Raw genomic sequence first — 25,935 nt, 5'->3', positions numbered from 1 at the left:
CTCTGAGCTGAATTAAATTATTACATTTCTCCCTGCCTGCTATAAACATCATGTGACACATAAACTTCAAAAATCCACACAAAAACAGTGTAATAAAAGTAACTATGGTACATTCAAACAGAACAGTAGATTCCAATGCTGGGGCTTGTTTCAGAAGAGCCCTTTGGGTGCTTAGGTAGTCAATACACCCATAAGGGAATATCCCACACTTTAGGCAGAGTAGGGCCCTTAAACAAATGTCTGTGGTAATGTTCGTTATTCCTTTTTCTTTTTAGATCCTGACTTGCTTACATAGTTCAAAAACTTGAAATTCAGATGGCGTAGGAATAATACCTCATGTGAAATAAATAGTCATGTATGACCAATATTAATTAAACAAATTAACTGAGAATGTATGGATAACATCTATTCCTGTAGTTTAGTTCAAAACGTCTGATCATATTTCAGTCCTCCACAGTAGGTTTCTGCCTGAACTCCTGCAACTTTTCCCTATAACATGGAACCGAATTCGTTTTCCCTGGCTGTGTAGATCCTGTAGCCGGAGCCTGAGCCCGGTGATATGGGCGACAAGTAACCACCTGCCATTCCAATAAAAGTTGCATCTCTTTGAGGGCCAAATCGGTCTGTGGTTCGAGCACTCGCACCGGGAAACCCTGCGCGGCCATGTCCTTCGTTGCGTCGGCCACGTTCTGATACAGCCTGGTACCATCCTTGTAAAACACGCGAAGTCTCGCTGGGTATGGTGTCTGGAATTTGATTTTCTTTTCTTTCAATATTTTCTTTTGCTTCCTTATATTCACTTCGTTGTTTAATAGATGTGAGACATTGGTGAGATTAACTTGCCTCCCAGTGTCATTTCGGTTTCTATCTAAGTAGATCTGAGTATCATCAGCATAAAAATGAAAAGAGACATTAAAACTATGAATGAGGTTACCCAGGGTCAGCATATACAGTGAAAATAATAAAGGACCCAAAATAGAGCCCTGTGGCACCCCATTAGTAAGAAAGGCTGATGCACACATCCTACCCCCAGCAGACACTACAAAATAGGAGCAAAACCACTTCAAGAATAATAATAATAATAATAATAATTCTTTATTTTTATATAGAACTTTTCAGGAACCCAAAGACACTTACATTTAAGAGTAACAGAACAGACCGATGGAAAAATACAGGCAACAGACAATAAGAATAAAGCTGTAAATGGGAAGAGGTCATGAAGGATGGTAACATATTGGGAGCTGATGATGGAGTAAAATAAATTAGACTAGTATACATGGAGTTGACAGTGGTGTAAGGGTTTTGGAGTCAGGTATAGAAGGTAAGGGGAGAGTTATAGGCCAGTGCAAAGAGATATGTTTTTAAGTTTGTTTTGAAAGTGGAAAGAGAAGCAGAATGTTTAACTGGAGAAGGGAGGGAGTTCCAGAGTCGAGGTGCCAATCAAGAGAAAGCTCGGTGATGAAAACCTTGGAGGTGGAATGTACAGTCATGGCCAAAAGTTTTGATAATGATACAAATATAAAATTTTACAAAGTCTACTGCTTCAGTTTTTATAATGGTAATTTGCCTATACTCCAGAATGTTATCAAGAGTGATCAGCTTAACAGCAATTATTTGCAAAGTCAATATTTGCCTAGAAAATGAACTTTATCCCCCAAAACACATTTCAACTTCATTGCAGCCCTGCCTTAAAAGGACCAGCTAACATCGTTTCAGTGATTGCTCCATTAACACAGGTGTGGGTGTTGATGAGGACAGGGCTGGAGATCAATCTGTCATGAATAACTAAGAATGACACCACTGGAACTTTAAAAGGAGGCTGGTGCTTGGCATCATTGTTTCTCTTCTTTTAACCATGGTTATCTCTAAAGAAACATGTGTAGTCATCATTGCACTGCACAAAAATGGCCTAACAGGGAAGAGTATCGCAGCTAGAAAGATCGCACCTCAGTCAACAATCTATCGCATCATCAAGAACTTCAAGGAGAGAGGTTCCATTGTTGCCAAAAAAGCTCCAAGGCGCCCAAGAAAGACCAGCAAGCCCCAGGACCATCTCCTAAAAGTGTTTCAGCTGCGGGATCAGGCTACCAGTAGTGCAGAGCTTACTCAGGAATGGCAGCAGGTAGGTGTGACTGCATCTGCACGCACTGTGAGGTGGAGACTCTTGGAGCAAGGCCTGGTCTCAAGGAGGGCAGCAAAGAAGCCACTTCTTACCAGAAAAAAAACATCAGTGACAGACTGATATTCTGCAAAAGTTACAGGGAGTGGACTGCTGGGGACTGGGGTAAAGTAATTTTCTCTGATGAATCACCTTTCCGATTGGGACATCTGGAAAACAGCTTGTTCGGAGAAGACGGGGTGAGCACTACCACCAGTCTTGTCTCATGCCAACTGTAAAGCATCCTGAAACCATTCATGTGTGGGGTTGCTTCTCAGCCAAGGGAATCGACTCTCTCACAGTCTTGCCTAAAAACACAGCCATGAATAAAGAATGGTACCAGAATGTCCTCTGAGAGCAACTTCTCCCAACCATCCAAGAGCAGTTTGGTGATCAACAATGCCTTTTCCAGCATGATGGAGCACCTTGCCATAAAGCAAAGGTGATAACTAAATGGCTCAGGGAACAAAACATAGAGATTTTGGGTCCATGGCCTGGAAACTCCCCAGATCTTAATCCCATTGAGAACTTGTGGTCAATCATCAAGAGATGGGTGGACAAAAATACCTACACATTCTGACTGTGACGCTGTGGAGCTGGATGAAGGACGAGACACGAGTCTAGTTCTCAAACACAAACGATTTGTTTAATTATACAAGTAAGCGCACGTAGAAGGGACACATAAAACAGAACGTGTATGACTCTAACGAAGACGAGCACGGGACACTGCGCGAACGCACACTAAATAGACAAACCACATAATCCCAGAGTGATGACAAGACGAGCCACAGGTGAAACTGATAATCACACTCTGACACAACCACGATGATACACAGACGCAGACAACTGGACGTAGACGACATAAACACATGCCCAGAGGGAGGGGTCAGGGGCTGTACCATGACACTGACAAAATGCAAGCATTGATTGTGCAAGAATGGACTCCTATCAGTCAGGATTTGGTCCAGAAGTTGATTGAGAGCATGCCAAGGAGAATTGCAGAGGTCCTGAAGAAGAAGGGTCAACACTACAAATATTGACTTACCTCATTAACTCATTCTGTCAATAAAAGCTTTTGTTATTCATAATATGATTGCAATTATATTTCTGTATGTGATAAAAAACATCTGACAAACACACATAAAACCAGAGGGCAGCAGATCATGTGAAAATATAATATTTGTGTCGTTCTCAAAACTTTTGGCCATGACTGTATGTGTGTGAGGGTGAATATATGGGAGGAATGTGTGTGGGTGTATATGTGTGTGAGGGTGTATACGTGTGTGTGGGTGGACACCACAATTTAGGCTGTTGTAGTCGGCGATTGTGTAAGGCACCTCTTCCAGAGGACCAATTCTTTTGGACCTGCGTATTCCCAGGATCCTGGTGGGCAGGCATGTTACCCAGAGGTTATTGCTGTCATGGCCTTACCCGTCTCCTCATCACTGTCTGTCCCTCAGTTTTAACTGTATTTTAGACATTGAGGGCTTTTGAGGGGACGGTGTGGATGAACACTGACCAGTGACTGGTTTAAAGCATACTTTCTGTCCAGCCAAACTCATTCGGCAGCATGGTACCTCACCGGTCCAGCCCGAGCAACAGCATGCTATACTTCTGGCTGAACTCATGCGGCAACATGTTATTCCACAAGTCCAGCCTGCAGAGCAGCGTGATTCCTTGCCAGACAGATCCACGACACAAAGCCACACAGTGCCCCTCCTGGGAATGCAACGCGAGTCTGATATCTCAGATTTTTTTTAGAGGCTCCAAAACATCGGCTCTTTTGCCGCGTTTTCTCTTGCATCTATACAGCCTTCTCACCGCAGGAACTCTCGCCAGTGGCCAAAAATGCTTTTACATCTATACTAAATGTCGCATATGGTTACACCCCCCTCTCCCCGCTGTCACTCCAACGTCTCTGTTCCTCGTGGTTCTGTTGTTCTGTGCATGTTAGCCCCGCCCTGCTTGTCTGTCGCCCCAGTTTCTGTCTCTCTGCCACGCCTCATTCTTATCGCCCTCACCTGTGTCTTGTTAGTTCGATGTCCTTATAATCCCTGTATTCCCCCCAGCCTGGTTATCGGTGGTTTTGTGCTTTGTGTCATCAGTGGATCTGTGCCTTTCACGTTCGTTGTTTTCTAGCTCTGTGTTTCCCGTCATCTGTTTGTTCCTGCCCGGTCCGTGAGTCTTCCCTGTTCTCGTTTCATCATGCCTGTTTCTCGTTCCTATTCAGACTGCCTTAACGTTATGACCCCTACCTACTCTGCTTTTGGTATTCCCTTTATTAAATCTCGCTCTCCTCAGCGTTTGTGTCCGCCTCTTCGCTCCGCAGCGCGAGCTGCGTTACACTAAAACATCCTTTTTTGACTTGGTTTCAGCTCAGTTTTATCATACATTTATTAATGTATTATTTTATTATATCATATAGTTATATTTATAACATAATTTTATTATTAATGTGATCTAATAATATCTTAACTCCTTTACTTTGACACTTTATTATTATTATTGTGGTAGTATTGTAACCTCATTTAGAATTACACACTTACCTATTAATTTTCTCCACTTTTATTTTTTTTTAATTCTTCATTCAACCTTTTAGCTAAACACTTTACATGATTAATACATTTACTCTTATAATTTTAATTAGAACATTTCTTTAAAATCCCTTATTTTATTTATTGTGTTGCAACTCTTATAGTGAATCATTTTGAATTGCTACATAATAATTGCAACATAAATAAACGTACCTTGTATTAATGCAGTTACTTTTTCTAACAATATTTCCTTTTCATCCACTTTGTTTTAGGTGTTCCTTGTGGAACTGATGATCACACCAGTGCCTGGCTGGGCTTCAGCTTTGGAAAGTTCTCTGTCTTTTTGACTCTGGATGATCTGCAGTCACTCATTCCTCATTTGTCTTGCGTAAGACCCTGAAAACTTTACACAGTTTTAATGTCATAATCAAACATTTTAATCAAGGAACTAGTCCAATTATGTTATCCTGGTTATGTATCATTCACTATGACATTATAATACATTTAATGCATTTATCCTTTTCGCTGTAATTATACTGCACTTGAAGTTATTTTTGTATTACACTTTAATGCTAATATTTTTGCAATAACAAGAGGTTGTAAGAACATTTTATATTTTTTGTTAAAAGATCTGCACATCACAGTTTTTGAGACTGTCTATCTAAGGATGAAAATAATCTTTAAAAAATTTTTGTGTTTTATCTGAAAGTGCAGTAAAAAGTCAAACGTTTATGACGTCTTGCGTCAGTTACTTTCACTAATCTAATTGGATTGTTGAAACCAAGAAACAACACCACTACTAGTCAACGTGATTACAGTAGTAGTGATTATAGGATTAGGGTTAAATATGTTAGGGTTAGCTAGAAGATAGCTAGACTTTATCTGTAGAAGACACATAAATGGCCACAGATCAAGGAAATAGATAGTAAAGCCTTCGGAGCTGATAATTTGTTTCTGAGACTTCTGGTACTTTGTTTCTAGTGAGTAAAGTACCACTGCAAGACTGACTGTACACACTGTAGTGAACAATATATCACTGTAACACTGATCGTACACACTATAGTTAGTGATTGTACACACTGTAGTGAACGATATATCACTGTAACACTGATCGTACACACTATAGTTAGTGATCGTACACACTGTAGTGAATGATATATCACTGTAAAACTGATCGTACACACTATAGTTAGTGATTGTACACACTGTAGTGAACGATATATCACTGTAACACTGATCGTACACACTATAGTTAGTGATTGTACACACTGTAGTGAACGATATATCACTGTAACACTGATCGTACACACTATAGTTAGTGATTGTACACACTGTAGGGAATGATATATCACTGTAACACTGATCGTACACACTATAGTTAGTGATTGTACACACTGTAGGGAATGATATATCACTGTAACACTGATCGTACACACTATAGTTAGTGATCGTACACACTGTAGTGAATGATATATCACTGTAACACTGATCGTACACACTATAGTTAGTGATTGTACACACTGTAGGGAATGATATATCACTGTAACACTGATGGCACTCTCTGTGGCTCAAGATGTACTACTGCAACATTGAGTAAGCTGAGGCAGAACACATACACTGAATTGAGTGATATTTATTTTAAGCAAATCTGAAACAGGTTAACTATACAATGTTCCGAAGTCGATTTACCTGAAAAACCAGAACACAGCATATTAACATCAATGTAATTAAACAGAAACAAAACTAAGATACTCCAAGAAACACATAGAGGGTTTTCACCCTTTGGTCCACTCAATATCCACAGACAAGTATTTAATTAGAGCTAGTGAGTGCTCAAAGGTCATGTTAACCTTAGTGACATCATTAACTGCTCAAAGCTCATGTTAACCATAGTGAGGTCAATAACTGCTCAAATGTTAACTCTAAGCATAGTGAGGCCATGCAAGGATATAAGTAAAATTTCAAACTGGCAAACTATGTAGCAGAGTTGAGGAAATAGATCAGGGGTGCGTTTCCCAATAACGAACAAGAATGATGTAATTTTAAGAACACCAAATTTACAAGTGTTTCCCAAAAACCTTCTTAGTCTCCCAGTTTACGAATGAGTTCTGAGTAGTTCTTTGGTGACTCCGCCTCAGACTCCATTCAAAAGCGTGAGGATGTTCCTTAAATACAGAAAAAAAACACAACTAGGACAATATTTCTGAGAATATCAGTGCATGTAGTGGAATTAAGAGATCAGACATGGCATGTGGCATGACTTCTGTAGTCAAGTAAAAATAAGGGGGCAGAACTCAGAAAGGAGAGGGTTAAGACTGGTGGAGGTCAAATGTCCACAAGTGCCCTTACTGTTGAGGAGGAGAAGGCACTGGGGACACTGAGTCCCACAGCTACTGAAGGGACACCAGTTGATTTGATACAGGAGTATATAGCTTCAGAGTGGATACCCACTCTCAGCTAGTACATGTCCACCATCAAATGCACTGTCCCTAGCCATCTGACACACTCCAGAATTGGCCCAGATGAAGGAGTCATGAGTACTCCCAGGACACTTGGCCACAATGTCCATAATGAAGCCTTAGTGGTTGCATATTACTTGTATTTGCAAAGCAGAGAAGCCTTTACGGCAGATGTAGATTGGGCTCAAGAGGCTGGGAGTGTGTTTGGGGATCAGAGTGCCATCCAATGCACCAACATCTACATGTTTACAATATATAATTCTGCATTCAGGTGAACTACATGGCTTTGTGGATTACGTTGTCTTCTTAAATTATGTATTTTATTCAAAGGCAGTACTCTTTGAAGAGCTGCCATCACACAATCACAATTGCTAGCCTTAATCCAAGTTACTTATATGTACAGATTAATCAATCAATTTTATTGGTTAATTTAAAACAAGCTTAATAGGCCAACGTGTAGCCATTTCTTTGCAAAGAGTAAATTAATTGTGAAAGTCTGAAACGCTATTAACTGCACAATGATGAGCGGAGAGATTTAATTAAATATTGGGAACATATCAGCTAATGCTAAATAATTCAAAGTGGTACATTTTATTTTTGTGGTACATTTGATTTGCGGCCTCTGTCCTTTTTGAGGTGGAACTGCACGTGAGCTTCGAGTTAAGAAGTACTTAGTGAGTTACTAATGGGTCCGGATATTCTTAACTTATGAATGACTATAAGTACGACATAAGTTAAGAAGAGTTACGGGAAAACACTTGTAAATTTAAGAATATTCGTAAGGACGAGGTTACAAAGTACTTAGAGTTACGAACATTTTGGGAAACGCACCCCTGCACTGTAACTCTAATGATGATGCTCTGACACAGATTCTAAATTATATATGTCAGGACCCATAAGCAGTGAAGCCCTTAGTATAAAAGGAATTTGCAGAGGTTGCTTGAAAGGAAAATCACTGAACTCCCAGTTCTCTGACTGAGAAGTGTCCTTTGTGCCAGTAAGTGATGAAATTCATTAGTTTTGTGAAGATTTGTGGGGACCATGGGTTCATTGGTAAGCATGTCCAGCTTAGAACAGTATACTGTATTCAATATCCTAAAATGGATTATTTGTTTGATCATTCAACTGGAATAGACTGATCTAAATGTCACATGAACCATGCCAACAAGCAGAGTGTACCCAATGAGGATTCAGAGAAAGTCACTACAAATGCACAGAACAGATGAAAACTCCTTACTACCATTTGGGGTTATGTCCAGTCCTACTATTTTCTAAGGACGGTGGATATTCTGAATGTCATGGTGTACCAGGTTGACATCTTAGTCAGTTGCCCAGCTGAAAAAGAAAATTAGTGGAAAGTAGTGGCCTGATAAAAATTACATCCCTGATAGTGTTTTTAATAAATAAAATTGATGCTTTGTGATTACATCCAGTGCTAAAGCACAAAAGAAGCACTTGTGATCAAACTGAAAGCACTGGAGAGTTAAATGACTTATAAACTGTTACCCAAACCCAAACCTTAATCTGCTACTGAGGAAGTATACAAAGTACTAATGCAGTCTGGCTCAAAACAGTTCAAATGATTCAGAATGTCTTGTCAAACATGATGCCTGATAGGTTGGAGTGATCTGTCGGGTTTGTGCGTTACACCTTGAGTACTGCTGCTGAGAATAACTATTCTCAATTAGGCAAGGACAGTTTAGCAGTCTGTAAAGTGTGGCAATCAGTAGGTGAACACATTTGCTGAGAAGAGTGAGATTTAAGTCATTACAATGGTCCAAGGTCAGTTAACCGATTCTTGATACCTCAAGACACAAATTAAAAACAAAATCACAAGCTACAAAAAAAATAATGACTGAAATAACAATAACGACTGCAGAGACAATGCTAAAGCTGACAATAATGAGGCATACAAAGACCAGCAATGTTACAGGGCAAACATAAGGATGATATACACAGGATAACAAGAAGTAACAAGGAACTAAATTCGAAATATGTGAAACTATTAGCAAAGGTCATAAACCAGAACAAGGAAGCACATGGGAAATGAAAACAAAGATGTGATAGACAGATGGGGAGGGGCCAGACCTGACAGTCATTTTTATAGTGGTGAAATGTTCGGTTACCCCATGGTAGATGACTTACAATTATAACCAATCACAAACTGCTAATTTCACTTTAATGACATGGAAGCTGGGAGGAACCTTGGGGTTATGCTTGATGACCAGCTTTCATTCACTCATCATGTGGCTAATGTTGTACGGTCTTGCCGCTATGCGCTCTATAATATCAGACAGATCAGACCATTTTTAACGCAACATGCCACTCAACTTCTGGTACAAGCTGTGGTAATCTCACGCCTTGACTATTGCAATGCTGTACTAACAGGCCTGCCAGCTTGCACCATAAAACCACTACAGATGGTCCAGAATAGTTTTTAACTATCCAAAACGGGCACAAGTCACACCACTGCTCGTTGAGCTCCACTGGCTACCGGTTATTGCTCGTATCAAACACAAAGCCTGCACGATCGCCTTTAAGGTGATGACAGAGCAGGCTCCCTCATATCTGCACTTGCTTTTAAAGCCTTATGTTCCGGCCCGACCGTTGCGCTCCTCCACTGAACGTCACTTTGCTTTACTTAACATTCACGGGAAGCAATCCAGACTGTTCTCCTCTGTAGTTCCCAGATGGTGAAATAAGCTGCCTTCGACCATCAGAGCAGGGCAGTCTCTCACTGGCTTTAAGAAACTCTTAAAAACTGAGCTCTTCAAAGAGCACCTGTTCTAGTGACCCTAAATACTCCACTGCACTGTCATCCATTTAATGCCAAGTCTGAATTTTAACTATTGTAACTATTCTTTTGTATATTTTCTTTTTGTATTTTGTACTAACCCTAGCTTTGGATAAAAGCGTCAGCTAAATAAATAAATAAAATAATTAGTAGTCCTGGTTGGCAAGGAGGGATGATATCCTCTAGATATTTCCTGACATTGATTTTGACTTGATAAATATCATTTAAATTACCATTTGTGTGACGCCGAAGGCGTCGGAACAGAGGCAGCCGGAGGCGTGGGTGAGACAGAGGGACGTTTATTCTCCATGGCTCTAAACGGCAGCTCAAGTAAAGCTCGTAGCACATACAGGGATGCAGAAGTAATGCTCGTAGCGCAAACACAACACAGTGATGCCCAAGTAATGCTCTTAGCACACACAATGTGTATAGGATCTCCTAGGATCAGTGACGCTCGTAGTGGCAATGTGCAGCACTGGACCGGACGACCTGCGGGCTTAAAAAGAGCAACGTAACAAGAAACAGGTGCATCAGTATTCTGGTGATTGCGATGGTAGGAGTGGTTGCGTGCTCGGGGATGCGCGCCCTCTGGTGGCGACCCGGCCCCCTCACCGTGACAATTTGCAAAATACCTGCAAACTGCTGAGCATTTTAGGGAAAGTATGAGTCTCACACTCAGTTGGAACTTTTGATGAATTTTGTTTCTAAATTTAAATATTTAATATATGTATAAGACCATGGAAAGTGAAACACATTGGATAGGAATTGTGTTTTATTTTCTTTATATACTCTCAAGTTGAACTTTGTGATTCATTTTGTCTATACGATTATTGCTCTTTATTCATACGAAATATTTATTGACAATCGAATCTTGGCGGCCATTTTATCAGCAGAAGGCAGGGCCACCTGAGGATCAACTGTTCATATCTGATAATGGAATAATGGATAAAAGGAGCCCAACGATTTCAGTGTCATTTATTACATGACCAATACATCATCATGACAAAGAATCTCCCTTCACAGAAGAAGGCAGAACCTTCTGTGCTCATTCGACATCTGGCTGGCTGGCGAGCTGAAATTTTTTGCAGATCATATTTTGCAAACAGTTGCTAAAGTGACACCTACTTCTTGCTAGCTAGCTAGCGTGAAGTGATATACATAGCAGTGATGAAGGTAGTTTGAAATCTTGAGGGGTTTGATGAAGAAGCATAAAAGATCAATGACTAAATTAAGGTTTTTTTTTTCAAAAATTTTATGGATCTTTTTTATACATTTCTATACTACTTTATTTAATTTTAACAATAACAGCTGATTTTCTGGCAACACAAGACACTGCAGTGTGATGGCACTGAGTGTGATACATGCCAAATTGAGAGTGAGCACAGTGGGTCCAGTGAGAGGCAGGATGCCCAACACACTTAGTTCTGTGTTTCAGCCTAAAGGTAAAATAATACTGAGGTCATGTAAGATTGTTAGTCAAATAAGATATCAGATTCAAAGAGGATCTAAATTTTGCCTAAATAAATCTGAGTTTGGATAATCTTGTTAAAACCAAGAACACAAATACACTAAAATGCATTAAAGTTTAATCACTACATTCCCTATGTTTTTGAACTAATGCTGTGTAACTAAAGTATTAATGTTTCTAATGTACTACTAATGTACTAACATTTCTACTAAAGTATGCTTATATGTTTAGAAAGTCTCATGTGTTATTTAAGTTATCCATGTTTATCATTCTTGCTTAATTCTTCTGGAATTTGGAGGAAATGTTCACCACTCATTGGTCATATGTGCTGCAAATCATCCATCTGCTGCTAAAGTACAGGAAGAGCAGTAACCACTAACACTAACCCTTTAAGAGCTTGTGAAGTAACTGCAGTAGACACTAACACTAACCCTATAAGAGCTTGTGAAGTAACTGCAGTAGACACTAACACTAACCCTTTAAGAGCGTGTGAAGTTACTCCTGTAGACACCAGCACTAACCCTTTAAGAGCTTGTGAAGTAACTGCAGTAGACACCAACACTAACCCTTTAAGAGCTTGTAGTATATTAGTGCTTGTTGTTCTGCCTTATACTAGTAATTTTTGTCCCTAAAAAATGTTGCAAACTCATCACATTTTTGTTCTAATAATGATCTATTTACATTGTGTTGAGTAAATAACATGAAGTATTAGTTAATATGAACAACACATAAAATAGCACATTAACAATAATTAACTAATGTTAAGTAATGCATTAGTTAACATGAACAACACATGAAGTAACACATTAACAATAATTAACTAAGTAAAGTAAGTAAACATGTAACAGTTTACTGTTTTGGCTCTTTGTTGCTCGCACCTTTTTGGAGCTTTAGTGATTTAGTTTGGAGCAAAAGGGACTAAAGAGCTAAAAACAGTATGGAAACCAGAGGTATCAATTCCAGGTTCAGAAAGTCAGTCCTCACAAGAATTTTGCTCAGGCTTCCTGGATTGTGTTGATTCCACTAATTGATTGCACTATTTAGAAAATCTAGCAAGCTTGAGCAAAATCTTGGTGAGGACTTTTACTTTCTGAACCTGGAATTGACACCTCTGTTGGAAACACTTCAGTTCCTATTACTTATGTATGTCAATCAATCAATCAATCAAATTTTATTTATATAGCGCTTTTTACAACAGTTGTTGTCACAAAGCAGCTTTACAAGTGCCGAGTCCTAGCCCCCAGTGAGCAAGCCAAGGCGACAGTGGCAAGGAAAAACTCCCTAGTTTTTTGCATGAGGAAGAAACCTTGAGAGGAACCAACACTCAGGGGGGAACCCATCCTCCTCTGGCCGACACCGGTCACCATGACAACAACAACAATATAGACAGAATGTAGACAGAATGTAAAAGATGCAATAATGTCCATTTAGACCGAAAAATATGTAATAATGTCCATCATGGTGTAGGCATCCGGTTAGGCAGGAGGTGGCCGGCCAGGATGGATCGCTTGTCTCTCCTCATCTCATTATTCCTCAAGCGGGCGGGCAGCCATGTGGAGAAATGAAACAGGGAAAATTAGCTCTGTATGAGGACATATACAGGACAGGTAAAATTATAAACATTTCTGGAGTGTGGCAGCAACTCTGGCACTAAGTTAAATTATTACAGCCTAGCTAAAAAAAGGCAGAACCAGAAGGTAACAAAGGCTTGGGGGCATTCTGAGACAATGGCATCCGTCCACTGCACTGTCAACAAACTTGAGTGACCACGAGCAGTGACAGGATGACAGCACCAGCACCCCAGTCTACCATAAAACCCTTCGTCTATGAACCCCTGGATCTGTACCTTTATCTAAGGGGGATATTAATTATCAAACGCTAGACTAAATAAGTGGGTTTTCAACCTAGATTTAAAGATTGTGACTGTGTCAGAGTCCCGGACACATTTAGGAAGATTATTCCAAAGCTGGGGGGCCTTATAAGAAAAGGCTCTTCCCCCTGCTGTTACCTTGTTAATTTGTGGAACTAATAACAGACCAGCACCCTGTGATCTTAGTTGACGTGGGGGTTCATAGTAGGAAATAAGTTCCTGGAGGTATTCAGGAGCAAGCCCGTGTAGTGCTTTATATGCTAATAATAGAATTTTAAAATCAATACGAAATTTAACTGGGAGCCAATGCAGGGCTGATAGGACTGGTCTAATATGCTGAAATTTTCTAGTTCTGGTCAGAACTCTAGCTGCAGCATTTTGAACTACTTGAAGTTTATTTAGATTCCTATTTGAACATCCCGACAGTAGTGAATTGCAGTAGTCTAGTCTAGAGCTAACAAAGGCATGCACCAATTTTTCTGCATCATCCTGTGATAATGCATTTCTTAATTTGGCAATGTTGCGGAGATGTAGAAAAGCTATCCTAGTAGTATTATCTATATATTTATCAAATGATAGGTCGGAGTCGAGTATGACGCCTAGGTTTTTGGCTACTGTGCCAGGTGTAATGGGATAGTCTGCAAGATTAAGCATTAAATTTGGAAGTTTCTGTCTTGCGAGCTTAGGGCCCACAAGGAGAACTTCTGTTTTGTCCTCATTTAATTGTAGGAAGTTTAGAGACATCCAGCATTTAATATCTCTTACACAGGCCTCGATTTTTCCTAAACTGAGTTTGTCATCGGGTTTGGCTGATATGTAAAGTTGAGTGTCATCCGCATAGCAGTGAAAATTGACACCATGTTTGTTTATAACTGTGCCCAATGGTAGCATATATAATGTAAATAATAGTGGTCCTAAGATGGAGCCTTGTGGGACCCCATATTTAACCATTGTACGTTTGGATGAAATATTATTGAGCTCTACAAACTGATAGCGATTTGTTAAGTAAGACTGAAACCATGAAAGGGCTGTGCCTGAGACTCCAACCCAGCGTTCTAACCTTTCTAGCAAGATCCTATGATCAATTGTGTCGAAAGCTGCACTAAGATCAAGAAGCACTAACAGTGATACATAGCCTTGATCTGATGCAAGGAGGAGATCATTTGTTACTTTAACTAATGCTGTTTCAGTACTGTGATGGGGCCTAAAACCAGATTGGAACTTTTCAAATGTGTTATTCCTATACAGATATAGGCATAATTACTGGGCAACAGCTTTTTCTATGATCTTAGATATAAATGATGTGTTTGAAATGGGTCTATAATTAGATAGCACAGTCGGATCAAGATTTGGTTTCTTGATCAGAGGTTTGATAATTGCTAATTTACATGATTTGGGCATGTGACCTATTGTAATGGATGAGTTAACTATAGTTAGAAGAGGTTCAGTTACAGCTGGTAATACCTCTTTTAATAACTTTGAGGGAACTGAGTCTAATGTGCAGGTAGTACAATTTAAGGAAGAAATTATTTTCTCTAATTCTGATTTTGGGAGTGGATGAAAAGCATCAAGTTTTTCTCCCGGTATGTAATTTAAATCAATATCAACCAAACCAGATGACATACCAGTTGTATTGCTAATAAAGGGTTTTATATTTTGTCTAATATTCTCTATTTTATTATCAAAGAAATCTATAAATACATTACTAGTGAGGTTTACTGGAATCTGAGGTTCTGTGCCTGCTTGATTTTTTGTAAGTTTAGAAATAGTATTAAAAAGAAATCTAGGATTGTTTTTATTTTTCTCTATCAGTGAGGCTAAGTATGCTGAGCGTGCTTTAGTGAGTGCCCGTTTGTAGTCAATAATGCTATCCTTCCAGGCACAGTGGAATACTTCCAATTTAGTAGATTGCCATTTCCGCTCTAATTTACGTGCTATTTGTTTTAAGTTTCTAGTTTGGTCGGTGTACCATGGGGCGAGCTTTTTGGATCTAGCTTTTTTATATTTTAGTGGAGTTACTATATCTAGAGCTGATCTGCAGGTATTCTCTAAGTAGTCGGTTAGACTATCTAACTCTCCTGGATCGGATGGCGAGTGGGCTAAAGCAGTTAAGTCAGGGAGGGTTTCAATAAACCGTGTTGCTGTTGATGAATTTATTGAGCGCTTTATACACTGCCGAGGAGACGGGCGGGTATTTATGTTAAGGTGAAAATCGAATTTTACTAAATAATGATCGGAGATTGCTACGGTTTGCGGGAGTATGTTTATATTATCTACGTCGATACCCAGCGTTAATATTAGATCTAGGGTATGATTTCGATAATGTGTAGGTCCTACTACGTTTTGTTTAATGCCGACAGAGTTCAATATAGAAGTAAAAGCCCTTGTCAGTGGATCCTCCGCATTATCAAAGTATGTTAAAGTCTCCTACCATTATTATTTTGTCACTACATACTGCTAAATGTAAATCAGTACAATGTAATATATTCCTTTAAGGTCACACCAAAAAAAGGTGCAAGCAACAAAGATCCAAAACAAGTGATATATTTACTGGATGATCATGCAGTATGTGTGGAATCATGGGTATCACTTCACAGACAGTAACACGAGGAAAGCAAAAGACCTTAATATTGTTGCTCCATACATCTCTGTCAACTCAGTCCCCAGTCAGCAGAGTTTTGGGCTGTGGAGGTATTCCTCGTCTCCTTTCAACATTAATGCCTCGGCGGCTAACACAAGCCACATGCTGATGGCTAACATGGTTAGCATCCCGATGGATAACCCTATTAGCATGTTTATTAGTTAGCTGTTTACTAGCCTGATTTGCAAGCTGGTGGTTGGGACGCGTGTCACTGCACTGATGGCTAACACTCTGAACATGCTTATTAGCATGCTGTCTAGCATGGCTGGAAGTCTGATGGTTGGCATGTGTTGCCATTCTGATGGCTAATACCATTAACATGCTGCCTAGCATGGCTGGAAGCCTGGTGGTTGATCCACGTGTGGCCAGAGTTATTTGCATGCTGATGTTTAGCAGCGAGATTGGAGTTGTTTCTGTGATGCTGATTGGGGTGTGTTTGATGTCCTTGTTGTTCTGGAGAGGGAGGCAGTATGTTGTGGTGAGACTGCTTGATTTCTGCTATTCAAGTTGAGAGCTTCAAATCTGTTATCTAAAAGAATGTTCTGTTCTGATGGTAGGACATTATACAGTGTGTGGTTGGGTGTGAAAGGTCCTTGATGATGTTATGTTATGTTGATGCTGGAGGAGGTGACTCCACCCTCATAGACTGAGGACTAGGAAGGAAGTCCAACTCTGTTCTTCATCTAGGTGTCGAATCCTAGATCAATGAGCTTGAGCAGGCTGGTAGGAATGACAGACTTAGTATTCAACTTTGACTATGAGTGGCAATTGAATTCTTAGGTGTTTGGACACTAGCATTTGTATGTTTATATCTACTTTTGGTTTTATTAAATACCTTTTGTTTCCTTCAAATCTAGACAGCATCCTGTCTTTTATTTGCCACTGCACACCAAAGCTCCAACACACTTTATATTTTGGTCAAATTGTTTTCAGTAAAATTATAAATGATTAAGTTATAAAGTCTTACATCAATTCCTTTCTTTGAACTAACTGGAGCATAAAAACCTAGAAAAATAAATATATGCATGGATGGTGCATTAATCATTAAGGAGACATGTTTTGTTAAACTTTATTAATATTCTTCTGCAGTTTGAATCTCTGGATCTCTTGACTGCATCCCAAGTAGCAACTTTGGAGCCCCAGAGTTCCAGAGTCCTGAACAACTCCGAGATGATCAATAAGCTGTTCAACTGTCTGGATGAAGGTGATGCTTTCCAGAACATCGAGGAATTCTTGACTCATCTGATTCAGAATCCTGGGGTATGGGTTTCATTTGATGATCCAGCATAGTCAACTATGGTTTTTTAAAAATTAAGTGAATTTTTGTAGGATAATTTGAGAGATTTTCCTTTGCAACACTTTAGGAGGAATGATGCAATGATCAGGAGTGACTTACAGTGATTTTCATTCCTTCTCTTGCAAAGAATCTACAGATCAATCCCATGGTCAGGGACATCATGATGAATCGGACATTTGAAATAATCGTTGTTCATTTCCAAGACTTCTCCATGTCTGAATGGATTGATTGGTTTGAGAGGTTGCTTCTCCCAGTCCTCCCAAGTCTGACCTCAGAGATGCTTATAACAACAACATCATATGCCGACTGTGCTGTCTATCATGTGATGTGAGTTTCTGTTGTTATTGTTGCTGCAGTTTGCCAGGCTTTGTGAGGAAAGAACTTACATTGTTTTTGTTGTATTTTGTGGAATTGTAAACATGTCAAGCTTTGAAAAACCCTGCACTAACATATATTTCACCTTTCTCCAATAGTGTGGAAGGTATGAGCCTGGTCTTTGAGCAAATGTCTCTAACCAGACAGCAAGAAATTGTGCATGTTTTGGTCATGTACCTGAAGAAGGCCGAGATACTCAACAGTTTAGGTGATTCTGGAAGTACCCAGGGTTTGGTCCCCTTAATTTGGTTATGGTTAGGAAAACCTAACCATAACTATAACCGTAACTATAACTCATTGTATTACTATTGCTCACTAAATTGTGTCTTTGTCATGAATTCCTTGATTTCTCAGGCATGTCATGTGGAACCAATGACACCAGTACCTGGCTTGTGGAAAACTTTGGAAAATTCTCTACCTACATAACTCTGGAAGATCTGCAGTCACTCAATTATTTCTCTACTAAGTTTACAACTAAGGCAGTGCATGCAACTGAAATTTCTGCAGTTTCTTCAAATCAAACGCACCGCACATTCACAGCTGTGAATATTGTATCTTCACCGTCAGTGCAGTCCACTACATACCAAGGCACAGGATATGTTGCCCCCATATCCCATAGTACAACTAAAGAGGACACACATGCAATTTCTACAACAGCATCATACACCAGTAGTCAAACTCCTACAGATAAACATTCAATTCCTACAGTAGAAAAACTGACAGTAACCACATCAACACTACTTCCACAAAAGCCAGACAACCAAGTTTCTACAGATAAACCTGCATTTGTTGGAAAAGTTTCTACAACAGTAATGTCAGCACTGACCCCCACACATATAAAGGCCTCCACTACTGCTGCAACAGAACGGTCTGCCTCTTCGATCACAAAGCATGCTGACAGCCACCTCTCAAATACTTCACCAAACATACCAACTAATGTGTCAAGAGTTAGGATTTCAAATTTCACAAATCAAGTTGCTACTGTACAAGCAGGACAAGGTCAAACATTAGGGACAGGTCAACCTACAGCATATAAAGGCTTTGAAAGTAGTACAGCAGAAGCAGTTGTGAAGACTGTACATTCTACAGCACCAAATATCACAGAAATGACAAGTTCAGCTTCTACAACAACAGAAGATGTAAGAGTTACCAGAAGTCATCTTCCTTTGTCTTCTACTGAACCTGTAAAGGTTTCTGTCACTATGAAACCACCTGCATCTCCAAAGACAACCATACTACTAGCGTCAATCAACAATACAACTAAAGCTTCATCAGCTGCTATAACCACTTTAACTACAGAGTCTACTGCTGTTACCACAACTGTCGTACCTACCAGACAAATCTCAAAGGGTTCTGTCTCTTTGAAACCAACTGAAGCTCTCACAACCGTAGGTCCCAATCATAATTTTCCCACAAACTTTACTTCTAACGTACTGCATGCAACTGAAATTTCTGCAGTTTCTTCAAATCAAACTCTCCGCACAGCATCAGCTGTGAATATTGAATCTTCACCGTCAGTGCAGTCCACTACATACCAAGGCACAGGATATGTTGCCCCCATATCCCATAGTACAACTAAAGAGGACACACATGCAATTTCTACAACAGCATCATACACCAGTAGTCAAACTCCTACAGATAAACATTCAATTCCTACAGTAGAAAAACTGACAGTAACCACATCAACACTACTTCCACAAAAGCCAGACAACCAAGTTTCTACAGATAAACCTGAATTTGTTGGAAAAGTTTCTACACCAGTAATGTCAGCACTGACCCCCACACATATAAAGGCCTCCACTACTGCTGCAACAGAACGGTCTGCCTCTTCGATCACAAAGCATGCTGACAGCCACCTCTCAAATACTTCACCAAACATACCAACTAATGTGTCAAGAGTTAGGATTTCAAATTTCACAAATCAAGTTGCTACCGTACAAGCAGGACAAGGTCAAACATTAGGGACAGGTCAACCTACAGCATATAAAGGCTTTGAAAGTAGTACAGCAGAAGCAGTTGTGAAGACTGTACATTCTACAGCACCAAATATCACAGAAATGACAAGTTCAGCTTCTACAACAACAGAAGATGTAAGAGTTACCAGAAGTCATCTTCCTTTGTCTTCTACTGAACCTGTAAAGGTTTCTGTCACTATGAAACCACCTGCATCTCCAAAGACAACCATACTACTAGCGTCAATCAACAATACAACTAAAGCTTCATCAGCTGCTATAACCACTTTAACTACAGAGTCTACTGCTGTTACCACAACTGTTGTACCTACCAGACAAAACTCAAAGGGTTCTGTCTCTTTGAAACCAACTGAAGCTCTCACAACCGTAGGTCCCAATCATAATTTTCCCACAAACTTTACTTCTAACGTACTGCATGCAACTGAAATTTCTGCAGTTTCTTCAAATCAAACTCTCCGCACAGCATCAGCTGTGAATATTGAATCTTCACCGTCAGTGCAGTCCACTACATACCAAGGCACAGGATATGTTGCCCCCATATCCCATAGTACAACTAAAGAGGACACACATGCAATTTCTACAACAGCATCATACACCAGTAGTCAAACTCCTACAGATAAACATTCAATTCCTACAGTAGAAAAACTGACAGTAACCACATCAACACTACTTCCACAAAAGCCAGACAACCAAGTTTCTACAGATAAACCTGCATTTGTTGGAAAAGTTTCTACAACAGTAATGTCAGCACTGACCCCCACACATATAAAGGCCTCCACTACTGCTGCAACAGAACGGTCTGCCTCTTCGATCACAAAGCATGCTGACAGCCACCTCTCAAATACTTCACCAAACATACCAACTAATGTGTCAAGAGTTAGGATTTCAAATTTCACAAATCAAGTTGCTACCGTACAAGCAGGACAAGGTCAAACATTAGGGACAGGTCAACCTACAGCATATAAAGGCTTTGAAAGTAGTACAGCAGAAGCAGTTGAGAAGACTGTACATTCTACAGCACCAAATATCACAGAAATGACAAGTTCAGCTTCTACAACAACAGAAGATGTAAGAGTTACCAGAAGTCATCTTCCTTTGTCTTCTACTGAATCTGTAAAGGCTTCTGTCACTATGAAACCACCTGCATCTCCAAAGACAACCATACTACTAGCGTCAATCAACAATACAACTAAAGCTTCATCAGCTGCTATAACCACTTTAACTACAGAGTCTACTGCTGTTACCACAACTGTCGTACCTACCAGACAAAACTCAAAGGGTTCTGGCTCTTTGAAACCAACTGAAGCTCTAACAACCGCAGGTCCCAATCATAATTTTCCCACAAACTTTACTTCTAACGTAGTGCATGCAACTGAAATTTCTGCAGTTTCTTCAAATCAAACTCACCGCACAGAATCAGCTGTGAATATTGTATCTTCACCGTCAGTGCAGTCCATTACATACCAAGGCACAGGATATGTTGCCCCCATATCCCATAGTACAACTAAAGAGGACATACATGCAATTTCTACAACAGCATCATACACCAGTAGTCAAACTCCTACAGATAAACATTCAATTCCTACAGTAGAAAAACTGACAGTAACCACATCAACACCACTTCCACAAAATCCAGACAAGCAAGTTTCTACAGAAAAACCTGCATTTGTTGGAAAAGTTTCTACAACAGTAATGTCAGCACTGACCCCCACACATATAAAGGCCTCCACTACTGCTGCAACAGAACGGTCTGCCTCTTCGATCACAAAGCATGCTGACAGCCACCTCTCAAATACTTCACCAAACATACCAACTAATGTGTCAAGAGTTAGGATTACAAATTTCACAAATCAAGTTGCTACCGTACAAGCAGGACAAGGTCAAACATTAGGGACAGGTCAACCTACAGCATATAAAGGCTTTGAAAGTAGTACAGCAGAAGCAGTTGTGAAGACTGTACATTCTACAGCACCAAATATCACAGAAATGACAAGTTCAGCTTCTACAACAACAGAAGATGTAAGAGTTACCAGAAGTCATCTTCCTTTGTCTTCTACTGAACCTGTAAAGGTTTCTGTCAATATGAAACCACCTGCATCTCCAAAGACAACCATACTACTAGCGTCAATCAACAATACAACTAAAGCTTCATCAGCTGCTATAACCACTTTAACTACAGAGTCTACTGCTGTTACCACAACTGTCGTACCTACCAGACAAAACTCAAAGGGTTCTGTCTCTTTGAAACCAACTGAAGCTCTCACAACCGTAGGTCCCAATCATAATTTTCCCACAAACTTTACTTCTAACGTAGTGCATGCAACTGAAATTTCTGCAGTTTCTTCAAATCAAACTCTCCGCACAGCATCAGCTGTGAATATTGAATCTTCACCGTCAGTGCAGTCCACTACATACCAAGGCACAGGATATGTTGCCCCCATATCCCATAGTACAACTAAAGAGGACACACATGCAATTTCTACAACAGCATCATACACCAGTAGTCAAACTCCTACAGATAAACATTCAATTCCTACAGTCGAAAAACTGACAGTAACCACATCAACACCACTTCCACAAAATCCAGACAAGCAAGTTTCTACAGAAAAGCCTGCATTTGTTGGAAAAGTTTCTACAACAGTAATGTCAGCACTGACCCCCACACATATAAAGGCCTCCACTACTGCTGCAACAGAACGGTCTGCCTCTTCGATCACAAAGCATGCTGACAGCCACCTCTCAAATACTTCACCAAACATACCAACTAATGTGTCAAGAGTTAGGATTTCAAATTTCACAAATCAAGTTGCTACCATACAAGCAGGACAAGGTCAAACATTAGGGACAGGTCAACCTACAGCATATAAAGGCTTTGAAAGTAGTACAGCAGAAGCAGTTGTGAAGACTGTACATTCTACAGCACCAAATATCACAGAAATGACAAGTTCAGCTTCTACAACAACAGAAGATGTAAGAGTTACCAGAAGTCATCTTCCTTTGTCTTCTACTGAACCTGTAAAGGCTTCTGTCAATATGAAACCACCTGCATCTCCAAAGACAACCATACTACTAGCGTCAAACAACAATACAACTAAAGCTTCATCAGCTGCTATAACCACTTTAACTACAGAGTCTACTGCTGGTACCACAACTGTCGTACCGACCAGACAAAACACCACCACAATACAGCCTATTGGTTTACCTGCTCAATTATCCACCCAGGCCACCACAACCACTCCTGTGCCAGCTAAGCCACAAGAAGGAGTTCTTATTTTAGAGTTCCGCATCCAGCGAGTTTTCATTCCTGCTTATAATGATCCGTCTTCAGCTCAATACAAGAATCTTGCCCTCAATATCACCACGCAGGTAATGAAACAATGACACAATTCATTTTTATTTTAATGGTTATTCAAAAAAATTTAGTTTAATTTATTTAGTGGAAATGCAGCAAAGTATCAGAAGCTTTGGGAAACATTGTAAAATAAAATGACCTATCAGAGTATCAATGTCAAAAGCTTTGGAAAGCAACGTACTAGGTGATAGGTGAGCTAATGACAGGTAATAGTGCATCAGCTAATAGTGCATCAGTGTCAGAAGCTTTGGGAAGGCTGCATGTTTTGTCATATTGCCTCTATTCTTTCATTTGCAGTTGATTACATTCTACAAAGTGAAGTTCCCCCTCACATTTCGTCGATGCTATGTCTTAAGATTTTGGTATGGTATTTCCTTTTTTTTCACTTTACAGTATGCTTGTCCTTAGCTCAGGTGGTCCCATAAATCATAATCATATGTCTAATCTTTCTTTATTATCATAGAGATGCTTCTTTTGTTTAGACCTTTATTGTAATTGTAATACTACTCTCCCCCCTCTTTATATATATATATATATATATATATATATATATATATATATATATATATAGAACCATCAGGGCAAATAAATTATTCAACTGTGTCTATTCAATCTGTGTTGGAAGGTGAGGGGTTAAGTTTAAGTGGAAGCCTGTGAGCCTGTGTCTCCCCTTATCAGGACTGTGATGCCTCCGCAGAATGTTGGTTGTTGGTGGTCCCGCTGTTTGTTTACAGAGGGCCAAGCAGTTATAATTCAGCACAGTACCAGTTTCAAATGACAGTAAAATTGACCATGGAAATTGATCATTTCTGCCGTCTTAGTGGGTGGGCTTAACTGTATGATGATTTCCGCTCGTTGTGGCGACGCTAGCTAGCGTTAGTGTACCACCGCTAGCTAGTACTTTTCTGATTGATGTGTATGTTGCTAGTGACTATTTTTGTTTTATATCATTTTGTTGGTTTTGTGTTGTTTGAGGTCTTGATTCATTCCTTTGATGCCCTCGTTTGTGTTGTTTACTTATTCCGCTTCAGAGGAACACGGAGCTGTGGAACCTTATTTTGTTTGGCACCTTATTTTGCTTAAGAAGTTACCTAGTACAAATGTTATTGTTTATTGAGTTTCTAAAGCTGTACTGTTGTCTCAGATTTTTCTTTATTGCAGTTCATTAGGAAAAAGTTTTTCGGGGGGATAGGAGCGGGCCCAGGTTTATTGGTCACGGTTCACTACTGATAAATAAATAATAATAATAAAGACCATATATATATATATATATATATATATATATATATATATATATATATATATATATATATATAACAATAAAGGCCTGAGATATGAGGCAGGATTTGTAATCTCTATAAATAGCTTTTATTAGTTGAACGTAACTTGCACATGTAGCTCTTAGTAAACATATAACACGAACGGACTCAACACAGAATGGACTCACAAAGACAAGCACAGGCCTGGAGTACCACACAATATATATACACAACACATAATGAGCCTCTCGTGTAACACATTAGACTGACAAGACAGGTGAACACATACACAAACAACCACACCCACAGGATGTACATAAATGGACATGGACCATGTACACGCAGGCCCAAATGGAGGGGTCTGGGGTTGTAACATGGTTATTGTTTGATTTCAATTGGCTTGGTGGATCACATTTTAAATTCACCTGGTTGTCTGTACTGATGTGGCTTTATCTAATTTAGAATACAGGCATTCTAAATCTCATTGAGATTGTTGATTCAAAAAGTAGGGCCACAGAAATTAGGAATTTTTATCTTGCCAAATGAGAAATGATAAGAATGCACTGTTGGTAGTGCTTAAAACCCTTAAAAATGGTTTGTCTACATTTTTATGCAACACTGTAGGTTGTGCAGTATTTTCACAGCACAGAAGGAGAAACTCTAAACTCATTCTGTTCTCTTCTAGGATGGGTTCAGTTGGTGTGGACACTCAGCTCATCTTCAATAATGATTCAGTTGTTCCAAATGTAACAACTGTGGCTGAATCTTTGGACTCAGCAATAAATAAATCTGAAATTTTCCTAAACATTGTCCCAAACAGTATTGTTGGTAAGTTAATGCTATATACAATAATCACATTAAAGTTACAAAACTTGTTACAAAATTATTATGATCCTGACAAATATAAAAAGTGTTTAGATTTCAGTGTCAAAAAATTAGTCTTGCTTGCCTTATTGTTCATTACAGTGACGTCGAACATAGAGTCCACCACCACCACCACCAGCTCCACTGTGCTCTACACACAGACACAGATCAGCCAGAACAATTTTCCCAGTAAGCCAGTCAACAGCACCATGACATCTCTACACTCAACACCGATCCTCCTCTCTGCGGGACTCATTTTTAGCTTCCTTATAAATGCTCCACTGTAGTACAACTGGTCTTATTTAAAACAAATAATTTTAATTTTAACAAACAAAATGTAATTTTGTTTATGAGCAAAATTAGAAGTGCAAACATGAATATAGTGTAACATACTGTAGCTCACATTGTTATCTATGAGATTATACTGGTGTTATGACATCTTGCATCAATCTTACATTTATTGCTTCAATACCAAACTATCTAGTAATCCAATTTCATCCTATTCTGCTGTCTAAACTGAAAATCTGTTATACTTTCCAAATCTGTCTGCTGTTGAATGTTTGTAATAAAATCAGACAGGCCTATTATTTAATTATTCTTTGTTCTCAGCCATTCTATAATATATGATTATAATTATAATTAGTTAAATGTACTGATTTATAAAAAATTTAAATACATATTAAAGCAAAAATGTCACTTGTTCACTGGAGTCTGTTTTTCTTTATATATTGAGTGCAACAGTTAAAAACTTTGCTGATATGTGTAACGTTTCTGAATAGCGGGAGTGACGCATTTGCAGGAGTTTGAATATTTATTGAGACAAAAGTAACACAATACTAAACTACACCACAACAGACAGAAAGGGACTACGCTAAACACAGAGGGGAAGAC

At 39.3% G+C, this 25,935-nt stretch overlaps 1 protein-coding gene across 1 annotated transcript in view; it reads left to right on the top strand.

Moving 5' to 3' along the window:
• Window positions 1-25,718, top strand: part of LOC143484441 (uncharacterized) — a 57,057-nt gene extending 31,339 nt beyond the window's left edge. Inside the window, exons 2-9 of the mRNA XM_076983157.1 lie at window positions 4,965-5,080; window positions 17,014-17,184; window positions 17,349-17,548; window positions 17,695-17,804; window positions 17,951-22,935; window positions 23,219-23,283; window positions 24,866-25,008; window positions 25,147-25,718. Coding sequence (XP_076839272.1) covers window positions 4,965-5,080; window positions 17,014-17,184; window positions 17,349-17,548; window positions 17,695-17,804; window positions 17,951-22,935; window positions 23,219-23,283; window positions 24,866-25,008; window positions 25,147-25,331 — 5,975 coding nt within the window. The 3' untranslated portion in view covers window positions 25,332-25,718. The remainder of the gene's footprint in view (window positions 1-4,964; window positions 5,081-17,013; window positions 17,185-17,348; window positions 17,549-17,694; window positions 17,805-17,950; window positions 22,936-23,218; window positions 23,284-24,865; window positions 25,009-25,146) is intronic.
• Window positions 25,719-25,935: the final 217 nt, after the last annotated feature.

This window comes from Brachyhypopomus gauderio, chromosome 20, assembly GCF_052324685.1.
Source record: "Brachyhypopomus gauderio isolate BG-103 chromosome 20, BGAUD_0.2, whole genome shotgun sequence".
NCBI lineage: Eukaryota > Metazoa > Chordata > Actinopteri > Gymnotiformes > Hypopomidae > Brachyhypopomus > Brachyhypopomus gauderio.
The sequence above is the reverse complement of the archived record's forward strand: the minus strand, read 5'-3'. Positions and strand labels throughout refer to the sequence as shown.